Source organism: Prionailurus viverrinus, chromosome X (assembly GCF_022837055.1).
Source record: "Prionailurus viverrinus isolate Anna chromosome X, UM_Priviv_1.0, whole genome shotgun sequence".
Lineage (NCBI taxonomy): Eukaryota > Metazoa > Chordata > Mammalia > Carnivora > Felidae > Prionailurus > Prionailurus viverrinus.
This window is the reverse complement of record NC_062579.1, coordinates 43841109-43852112: the sequence shown is the minus strand read 5'-3', so window position 1 is coordinate 43852112 and position 11004 is coordinate 43841109. Positions and strand designations below refer to the sequence as shown.

General features: G+C 42.7%; 1 protein-coding gene and 1 non-coding gene across 4 annotated transcripts in view; one reads left to right on the top strand and one right to left on the bottom strand.

Annotated features, from left to right (window-relative positions):
* Positions 1–374: 374 nt before the first annotated feature.
* Positions 375–483, bottom strand: LOC125157985 (U6 spliceosomal RNA). The gene has a single exon (XR_007149123.1). It is a non-coding gene; the product is annotated as a U6 spliceosomal RNA (small nuclear RNA).
* Positions 484–1924: 1441 nt separating this feature from the next.
* PHF8 (PHD finger protein 8) overlaps positions 1925–11004 on the top strand; it is a 95472-nt gene continuing 86392 nt past the window's right edge. The window contains exons 1-3 of one of the 3 annotated variants that reach the window (XM_047843635.1): positions 1925–2061; positions 2831–3297; positions 4232–4421. In XM_047843635.1, coding sequence (XP_047699591.1) covers positions 4324–4421 — 98 coding nt within the window. In that variant the 5' untranslated portion in view covers positions 1925–2061; positions 2831–3297; positions 4232–4323. Of the gene's footprint in view, positions 2062–2540; positions 3298–4231; positions 4422–11004 lie in introns of those variants that run through there. The other 2 variants (XM_047843636.1, XM_047843637.1) reach the window with 2 other exon arrangements.

Sequence of the window (11004 nt, the reverse complement as noted above, 5' to 3'; positions counted from 1 at the left end):
CTGGAGCATACTAGATGCTCAAGAAAGAATTTCTGGGTGAGTGAATTAATGTTCCAAACACACTTTAACTCAATGTGCTCCAAACTGAACTTAGTCTCTTCTTCCCCACCAAACCTGCTTTTCCTTCCGTGCACTCCAGTTCAGTCAATGGCACCATCATCCACTCTTGACACCCAACCCAGCAATGAACTCACACTCCCTTCACTCATTCACCTATTTTCAATGAGTTCCCAAGCCTTGCCTATTCAACATCCAAAATATCCCACTTATTTAATCCTTTTCTACCTATGTTGCAGCTATCCTGATTCAGACCTCATCTTTGTTTCATTACTAATGCAACAGCCTCCTCCCTCCTGTCTTCCCTTTTTTTCCTTTTTATTATGTAAGGCTTCACAACACTGTATGTCATCTTTGTGCAGGGGCCATGTTAATCTTATCTGTGTCTTTCCAATTTTATTATATGTGTGGCCAAAGTCAGCCCCCCCCCCAAGCTAAGAAAGCTTTAGCTGCAGGGCATGTCACTTGTCATATGGTCACATGGTCATATGTTTTTATAAAGTTTGCATAATATATTTAAAACACAATTCATTAAAACCACTGTCCCCTTCCACTAGTTTCCCTAGTCACATTTTCTCTTGTATTAGGTGGTGTTGGAGCTGCTTCAGACATTTTTGAGATCCAGCTGAGTGGAAGTTGATTGAAGGGGGATACATTTAGTTTCATTTTAGTGAGACATTTATATATGGTTTGTATCTCTTCTTTATAGTTATTACCCAGGTGTAGGAATAGCTTCTAGAAATACTCTACCTTTGAGCCTAATTTTGTATTCACAAGCCCATATTCTTTTCTTAAAAAAAATTTTTTTTACATTTATTTATCTTTGAGAGACAGAGAGAGACTGAGCACAAATGGGGGAGGGGAGAGAGAGAATGAGACACAGAATCCAAAGCAGGTTCCAGGCTCTGAGATGTCAGCATAGAGCCCTATGCGGGGCTCAAACTCACAAATGGTGAGATCATGATCTGAGCCAAAGTCGGACGCCCAACTGACCAAGCCACTCAGGCACCCCTCTATTCTTTTCTTAAAGACCTACCTCACAAACTGTATAAGCTTCAGGTCCCACTAATCCTGAATTTTCCCCTGGCTCAGATGCAAATGTGACTTTTGAGTTGCTTTTGCTCAAAAACCTTTAGTGGTTTGTTATTGTTTACAGGATAAAATATAACATTTAACTTTTTTGTAAATGTTTTTCTGTGTGCCTCCATGCATTTTTACATATTGATCCTTCAGTAAACTCTTATATAGCCTTCAGGTCTCCCTGAAACCTTCCTTGACCGCACCAAGTTGCTTCTGAGGCACTTTCATGACTTTATTTTGCACTTTGCAAGAGGTAGATATATGCTTACTGGACCTTGCAATCCCAATTGTTGGTTTGCATGTTTGTCTCCTGCACTGGCTGGCAATTTCCCCACTGGAGTCCCACTTCATCATGGTATCCCCATGGTCTAAGCCACCATCACTTAGGAAATTGATGTGCATACACACATTTTCTTGTTTAAAGTGGTGGTGCCCTTTAAAAAATGAAATAGTAAGAGGATTCCTAGAGAATATTCTAGAATGTCAGAGAACACCAGCGCCACCTTCTATGTCTGTGGAGTTCCATTCATTCAACCTCTTCTCCCACCCACCCTCAGGCTAGTCAGAAAACACTGGGACTTGTGCATAATAATCATGGCACAGTATCTGAACCAAACTGAACTGAAATAGTGGAGTCAAAGAAGAGAGAGTTCAGAGGGAGCTGGGAAGTACACAAAAGCTTTACGGAGGGACTAGGACCAAGGGACCGACTGAGGGACCGACAAGACACAACTCGGGGCGGGGAGAGGGGGTAGTAGAGGGTGCAAAGTTCAACTTCCCAGCTCTGAAACTGAAGCCACTTGGCTTCCCTAAAACCCATGTCTTCACTTGAACAGAGCTTTCCTTGCAGGGTGAAGAATAAACAATTCGGAGACCGTGCAAAAGAGACCAGCCACAGAATGTGCTCGGCAAACGGGAGCTACTGTGAGTACTCCATCTCTATCCTGGCCGAAGCCCGCCCCCGCCGCGATCCATTAGCTTTGCAGTTTGCAGTCACTGAGTTCACCTCCTCTCATAGGACGAGAAGGCTGCGGAGGAGGAGGTGGAAGTAGGAGAGGAGGGGTGGAGGGACAGTGATTGTGTGTGTGTGGGGGGGGGGGGGAGGGGGGTGGGTGTGTGAGGGGAGGGGGTGGGTGTGTGACGGGAGGGGGTGGGGGGGGTGGGGGGGGTGGGGGGAGGAGGAAGGAGGGTGCTTAACTCCCTGTTGGCCCGGAGGAGGAGGAAGGCTTGGAAGGCTCTGGCACCACTCAAAATGGAGCCAAGCGACTGCCTCGCCTAAGATGGTGGCTTAAGGTCCTCAGCCTTGATTGGGTACCTAGAAGAAACGAGCGGGTCCAAAGGTAGCCGAATCCCGTCACCCTTTCTCAAGGTGGCGCCCCGCCTCTGCTGGCGTCACGCGGGAGCCGCTGGCCTCCCTTCCCCGCCTCTGCCGCGGTTACCTCGCGTGCCCAGCCCTCATAAGATGGCGGTCTGGTAGCCTCCCCGCGGCGGCGCCGCCACTCTCAACATGGTAGCTGTTTACCCCATATTTCTCCTCCCCTCTCCGCTTCAACTTCCTCCTTGTTTTGAATAAACTTTATTGACTACTTCGAATTGCCTACCATCGCCACCGGGTTTCTCCCGGCGACTTTTCCGGCAGTTTTTCCTCCGACGCGGCCGCCGGTTATTCTCATTTCTCTTGCTTTGCTCGCAGCGATCTCCAGCCGGCTCAGGGACGACGCCGTTTGCCCGCTCCTCGGGCGGCCGCCGGACTAGGCCCGAGCTGCGGGCTCCAGTAGGCCCTAACGACCGGGCCCGGGGCAAAACCGTGGAGAAAGCCGCTCTGAAGCACCGCCGGGCGCCCAGGGCCGCGCAAACCCAGCGGGTGGTTCTGGGGGAAGGCTAGCAAGATTCGCAGCGTTGCCGTGACGATCCCAGAATTCGGCGCGCGCCGCCGGTGGGGCCGGAACTGCTTGCCGATCCTCCGCTGAGCTAGGTGCTGAGGCGCTTCGGAGCAAGCCCGGCAGCTGGCGCGTCGGTGGAACAGAACTCCGCTAGTGTGAGCGATCCCTGTAGCTTTGCAGATGAGGAGGTCCCTGTAGGGTTCAGGGCAAAAGCCATTCTTGTCAGGTTTGGGGCGTGAGGAGGTTCCTGTCATTTTGGGCGGCGTGAAGAGATCTCGTAAGTTTCGGGGGCTGCAAGAATATTCCTGTCAGTCTTGAGATCTGTGATGATCTCTCTGTCAGTTTGGGGGGACACGGGAGTCCTCGTCACTCTGAGGGGGCTGTGAGGAGATGCCTGTCCGTTCCCGAGCCAGAGGGGGGGGGGCGGGTGAGATTCTTGCTTAGTTGCGGGAGTGTGAAGAAATTCTAGTCAGTTTCAGGGGTTTAGAGGAGATCCTTTTTAGTTTTGGGGGTGCAACTCGGAGCCCTGTCGTCTTCGAAGTAGAGGACGATCTGATCTTTTCTAGAATTGAGATTTATTTAATTTGTTGGGGTGATGAGACTACTGACTGGTTGGGGATGGAATGATTTTGAAAGTGAAGGAGAAGACCATTTCAACTCTCAGCACGACCCCAGAACTGTGGTTTGAGTTGGGCGCCTAGTCTTGTCTGCCTTGTTCCTGAAGGCATCGAGGTGATTCTCGAGTAATCTGAGGCGACTTCCAGGGATCCCTCATCTCTCTCTAGTTGCCCCTATTTGGGGAGTGAGAGAAAGGGCTTTTTCTAAGGTACCCCAGCCTATTTATTTTGGCTCTGGTTTGCGTCATAATAAAGAGAGCCCTGGGAAGCAAGGTTGCTAGCAAGGAGAGGGTTCAGTAAGGGATTAAAGAAGCTTCCTGAAAAGGCGTCAGATATTTCCCTGAAACCCGGAAAGAAGTTATCACTGACTCAGGGGGCCGATGGAGCTGGGGGGCGGGGGAGAATCCTCGACGGCCAAATGCCGTCCTTTATTTGTTAAAAACATTCTGGTGGCCGGTGGACTTTTCTCCGATTGCCCCCTACAGCCACACCAGCTGTGTTGCATCCCGGCAACACTAACTGCCCATTTGTGAACTGAGGGTTGGTACCCTGGGGGACCTGATTCACTCGGTAAAAAGTGTTGTTTGTGCCCAGCTATCGTCCAGAAAGGACGCGTGCTGCTGCCTCCTGCTTCTCTTGACGCTACGAACCTGGCCCGCCGCAGAGCGCTCCAAGGCCGGGCGAAGATGGCCTCAGTACCAGTGTATTGCCTCTGCCGGCTGCCTTACGATGTGACCCGCTTCATGATCGAGTGTGACATGTGCCAGGACTGGTTTCATGGCAGGTAAGGAGGGCAGTCCAGACTGGACAGGTGCTCACTTGCACGCTCCTTTCTCAGTCCTGTTTTAGGTTCCTGCTCAGAAACTTTTCCCCCTTCTCTGGCCAAGAATTAGCTCCAACCCACCTCCCAGACCCATGTTTTTTCATCCTTCCTTTCAAGACCAGGGCGTAGTTCACAATGACCTCTGGTGTCTCCTCTTTTTTTCTATCCCATGTGTGTTTCCTCTTTGCTCCCTTTTTTATTTTAGGAAGTGTTCTCTTTCCAGCCACAAAGAATGTATCATTTTTGTATGCTGGCAATTGTGTTTTGCCTCAGATTCTGGCTTCTTGGGAGACAGTGCTGTATTTTTGAAATAATTGAAACAAACATGGATTTCAATTGTGCCTTTCAACTTACTATCAGAGTGTCCTTTGGCAAGTTGCTTTGCCTCTCTGAACCTCATGGTCTTCGCCTATAAAATATATCTAATACATCTGTCCTGATGATTTAAAGCGTTTTGCATGCATGCAGCAGGTGGAGGCAGAAATGCAATAGTACTTTATTTCTTCAGTATTTATCTGCAGAACCATCCAACTAAATTGAATTAAGCAGAAGAGGTATTGGGTAAAACAGCAGGAGCGAAACCACTAATGAATTTCCTCCAGTTAACCATGTGTGCACAGAAGCATCTGTCACCCAGGATTCCAGAGAAGTTAGTGTGTGGGAAGAAACTGATGTTCTCTCATTGTTGGGACTTAAGGCCCAGTTATGGAAAGAAAACCATGAGAGGAATTTTTGCACTGGAGTACAGTATGTTAGATTCTACAATTTTCAGTTGTCACTAGTCCCTTCTGAATGAGCTCCTATTGTCCCAGCCAAACTGAAGGTGCTGGTACTGCTATGCTAAAATTCTGCTCTCAGCAGGGATGGCCCCTTGCAGCGCCTTCAAATTCATGTTCAGCTGATCTTTATTATTTATTGTGTGCCAGGTGCAGAGTTCTTTTTACTGCTTCATGTGATTTCACTTAAGAGAGGACAGACCTAGAGGGTGGGGCCTTTTTCTTTCCTCTGGAAATAAGCGGGATTAAGATGATTTTCAGGATTCCTGGTATCTTTGCTAGTGCTGATCAAGTCACTCCTCTGTTTAAAATTCTTTTGGTGGTTCCCCTACAGAATAAAATTCAGTCTCCTTTGTGTGACAGACAAGACCTTTTGTGATCTACTTGTTCAGTCTCATTTCCCGCCACTCCTCCTCCTGGTTCTTTATGTCCCAGCAAGACTGAACTACTTAAAGTTCTGGGAAAATTTTATACTCCTTTATCCCTCTTTTTCTTTGTGCATGCAATTCCTACTAATGTCCTCCCTTTTATAGGTCATGGCATACCTCCTCTGTAAAAGGCCTCCTTCCTCCTGGTTCCCATTGTACTTTGTATACATCCTTATTGAAAGTAATTATTTCATCATATCATAGTTGTTAATAAACCTGTGTCACTCATTAGCCAGAGTTATTTGAGGGCAGAGATGTCATCTTTTCATTTTTAGTATCCCCAGAACCTAGTTTAGTGCTGAACATGTAATAGATATACTGAGTGAATTTTTGAATGAATGAATGAATGAATGAATGGGCCTTCTTAAAATAAGCTATTGCCTGTGGCCTTTGCTTTGGATTATGTGAGAAGTGTGTAGATTCAAACCTGGAAAGTGAACTGCCCACAGTATAGAGACTCTAACTCCATAGTCTAGGAACAGAAAACTGGAACAAATGCTTTCTGAGTGCTTACTATATGCCAGGCCCCATGACAGGGACTTTGAATAAATTATTTCAATCCACACCCAATTAAAAGTTAGGTTTTTCTTTTTTAAATAATGTTTTAAGTTTTTTCCTGATTATATGTGTGAGACATGCTCATTGTAGAAAAGACAAAAATAATAAGGAAATAAAAATCATCTATGAATCTGCTGTCCAGCATAATCCACTGTTAAATGTTTTGTTGCATTATCTCCTGTCTTTTGACTTAGGATATAAACCTATATTTTTATAACATGGGATTGTATTATAAATACCATTTGTAGCCTGACTTTTATTCCTATTTAACATTCTGTGAGTATTTTACCAGGTTGTCAAATACTCATGTAAATCTCATTTCTGATATCCCACCATATATCTATGTGTCATCAATTACTTGGTCATTTCTTCTGTGGTTGGATACTTAACATCATTTCTACTTTTTTATAATATTATGTTATGAGGGAAACTTTGGGAGTTCTGGAAATGTTTTTCATTTTGATACAAGTTGCTGGTCAAAACAAAAAGAGAAATATGGTGCACATTGTTGCACAGTGTTCTTGTTGACATTTATAAAGAACACCACTGAGGCCATTATGAATTGCAAATTTACAAATGTAGAAATGGGTTTATGGGATAGGCTCCTCCTTAATTACATTTCTGTGGTGAATCATGGGTTTCTACGAAGACCCTGACACAGGTTAATTGCCTTATTTTTTTTCTATGAAAGAGACCACGTTTTTATCTCTTCTCATTCCTCTCTCTATGGGCTAGCAGAAAACAAGGAAGTCATCTAAGAATCAGGTCCTGGTGGGCTGCTCTTGCTTAACCCATGCATTGTGTGCACATGCACACACACCAGGCTCACAGTGCTCCATATAAGATTGTACTTAGGCACAATTGAAAATTAAATATTGTGGACTTTTCATGGTTGCTCACAACATTTAAGCCCACAGATGCCTTATAGGTGATATAAATCTGTTCACATCTCTGATGATTTCCATAGGCTAGACTGCTTCAAGTCCAGTTAGGGATTAATAATGCCAAGTTACTTCCTGGAAGATGACTATTCCATTTTGCTGCTGAGAATCTAGAATTCATGGAATTACTTTCTAAGTCTGGATTTGAACTTAGAATTATCTGGTTCCAGAGTCCAAGTTCTCAAAAGTGGAAAAAAGTTGGTATTAACTTTTTTTCTCCTGTGAAGGGCTGGGTTTTTGCAAATCACTTTGATTTGTAGAACAATGGTTCTCAAACTTTAGCATGCATCAGAATCACTTGAAAGACCTATTAAAAGACAAGATAGGTAGGCCCCACTTGCAGGGTTTCTGATTTAGTAGGTGAGTGGGGGGCCACCCTCAGAACCACTGATTTAGAGCATTATTCTGTCTCAATTCCTTCCCTATCTGTGGAGTGTGACAGCTTCTGGTTTGGGGGATGGGTGTGCTAACATTTTGTTCTCAAAGTATGGTTCATTAACTGGGAATTTTTTAAAAATGTGAATTCTTGGGCTGGGACCCAGCAATCTCTATTTAACAAAACGAAAGATTCTGATGCACCCTAATTTTTGAGAATAATTGTACACTGGTGAAGAATTAGTTTGTGAGCATTTATTGACTTCTGGGGCTTTGGCAAATCCTCACTGCTTTGCAGTTTTCCTATCTATAAAGGAAGTGCTGGTTGGCACATCTCCAAGGGGGGGGGGCGTGGCTGAGGTGTGGACTCAAAACTCTAGAGGAAATGGCACTGGCTTCAGAATTGGGTTCGAATTCTGACTCTTTAGCAAAGGATTTCAACTCTGTGAAGCTTCAGTTTCCCCAGGAGTGGTTGTAATGATTTAAATAAAATGATAATGGCCTTTGTTTATTGAGTACTAGCTAATGTGCCTGTCACTATACTAAATACTTTGCTTAATTATCTTTAATCTTTTTTTGTTTTTAAAATTATGGATTAAATTTATTTAATAGTTTTAGGACAATGAAAGTTATCTATTTAATACCAGATGTATTGTGGTAGTTTATGCTTTCCAAGGAATTGATACATTTCATCCAGGTTGTCAAATTTAAGTGTGTAGAATTGTTCAAAATATTATTACCCTTTTGATATCTGTAGGCTGGCTCTGTGATGATATTTCATCCCTGATACTGAAAAATTCTCTTTATTTCTCAAACTTGATAGACGTTTGTCAGTTTTATCGATCTTTTCAAAGAACAAACTTTTTGTTTCATTGACTTTCTCTATTGTCTTTCTGTTTTCAATCTGGATTTCTGCCTTTATTATTTCCTTCCTCCTGTTTTGGGTTTATTTTTTTACCTAATTTCTTGAGGTGGGAGCTTAGGTTATTGATTTAAGTCTTTATCTGTTTTCTAATGTAAGCATTTAGTATTATCAATTTAGCTATGTCCAACAAATTTTGGTATGTTTTCCTTTTCATGTAGTTCAATGTAATTTTTAATTTCCTTAGAGACTTCATGTTTGACCTAAGAATTGCATAGCAGTGTGTTGTTTAGTTTCCAAGTGTTTGTAGATTTTCCTGTTACCATTCAGCTACTAATTTCTTATTGGTTCCATAGTGGTCAGAGAATATACTCTGTATGATTGCAATTTCTTTAAATATATTGAGGTTTGTTTTATGGCCAAGGATATGGTCTGTCTTGATAAATGTTCCATGGTCACATGAAAATAATCCTGCTATTGTTGGGTTGAGTTATTTTTTTATTTTTTTTTATTTTTAAAACTTTTTTTTTAACGTTTATTTATTTTTGAGACAGAGAGAGACAGAGCATGAATGGGGGAGGGTCAGAGAGAGGGAGACACAGAATCTGAAACAGGGTCCAGGCTCTGAGCTGTCAGCCCAGAGCCCGACGCGGGGCTCAAACTCACAGACCGCGAGATCATGACCTGAGCTGAAGTCGGCCGCTTAACCGACTGAGCCACCCAGGCACCCCGAGTTATTTTTTTATATAAAAGTTGCTTTACTTCTGTTGGTTGATGGTGTTTCCTGAATTTTTCTCTGTCCTTGGCTGATTTTCTAACTAGTTCAGTCAGTTGTTGAGAAGGACATATTGAAGTGTCCAGCTACAAGTGTTGATTTGCCTGTTTCCTTTCAGTTCTATCATTTATTGCTTCACATTTTGCAGCTTTGTTGTTTGATGCATATGCATTTAGGATTGCTACATCTCAGTGGATTGACCTTTTATCATGTGATGTGCTTCTCTGTCTCTGATAATTTTTTTGCATGCAAGTCTACTTTATGTCATATCAATGTAGCCACTCCACTTTCTTTGGATTAAACTTGCACGGTATATCCTTTTCATCCCTTTACTTTCAGCTTCTATCATTGTATATAAGGTGAGTTTCTTGTAGACAGCATATAGTTCGGTATTATATTTATCTCCTTTTGGTATATTTAGACCATTTCTGCTTAATGTAGTTATTGATAGCTTAGGGCTTAAGTCTGTCATTTTTGTTTTGTTTTATTTTATTTTCTGTTTGTTTCTTCTGTTCTTTGTTTTCTTTATCCTACCCCCTTGTGGGTTACTTATACCTTTTCTAGAATTCCACTTTGGCTTATACATTGTGTTTTTGAATATAGATATATATAGCTTTGTACAGCTTTTTTAATGCTTGCTCTAAGTATTAACATAATACTTACATAACTTATTACCATCAACCAGTATTGACATTTTACCAGTTTGAGTGAAGAGTAGAAGAAACCTTACTTCCCTTTAAATTCCTTTATGCTACCCTGTTTATAACATAATTATCTTAAATTATTTTGTCTATATACATTGAGAAATACATCAGACAGTGTTATAATTTTTGTTTCAACTGTCAAACATGATTTAGAAAACTCAAGAGGAGAAGGAAAGCATATTGTAGTTACCCAGGTATTTACTCCTTCCCTTGTTCTGTCTTCCTGATCTTCCCAAAGATTCCTTTTATCATTTCCTTTCTTTTTAAATTTTTATTTTACTTTTTTAATGTTTATTTTTGAGAGAGAGAGAGAGAGTGAGAGCAGGGAAGGGGCAGAGAGAGGGAGACACAGAATCTGAAGCAGGCTCAGGTTCTGAGCTGTCAGCACAGAGCCTGAAATGGGGCCGGAACTCCCAAACCATGAGATCATGACCTGAGCCTAAGTTGGAGGTTTAACCAACTGAGCCACCCAGGTGCCCCATTTCCTTTCTTTTTAGAGAGCTTCATTTAGCCATTTTTCTAGGATAGTTCTACTGGCAACAAATACGCTTAGTTTTCCTTCATATGAGAATGTCTTGATTTCTCTTGGATTCCTTAAGGTCTTTTCATTAGATATTAGATCCTGGGTTTTTAGTTCTTTTCCTTCAGCACTTGAAAACTATTGTGCTACTTCCCCTGTGGCCTCCATTGTTTCTGATGAGAGATCCTTGGTCATTTGAATTGGTGTTCTCCTTTAGGTAATGTGCCATTTCTTTATCACTGCTTTAAAGATTTTTCCTTTGTCTTTTGTGTTCAGGAATTTGATTATGCTGTTTTTCAGTGTAGAAATATTTCAGATTGTCTTTGGTTTTAGTTGTCTTTATTTAAAATTTTTTAAAGCATTTATTCATTTTGGAGAGAGAGAAACAGCATGAGTGGGGGAGGGGCAGGGAGAGTGGGAGACACAGAATCTGAAGCAGGCTCCAGGCTCTGAGCTGTCCTGACACTGGGCTCAAACTCCCAGACCACGAGAACTTGACCTGAGCTGAAGTCAGGACATGTAACTGACTGAGCCACTCTGGCACCCCTGTCTTTGGTTTTGGTCTTAATAGGTTGTTTAAGCTCTGTTCATAATTTTTTAATCTA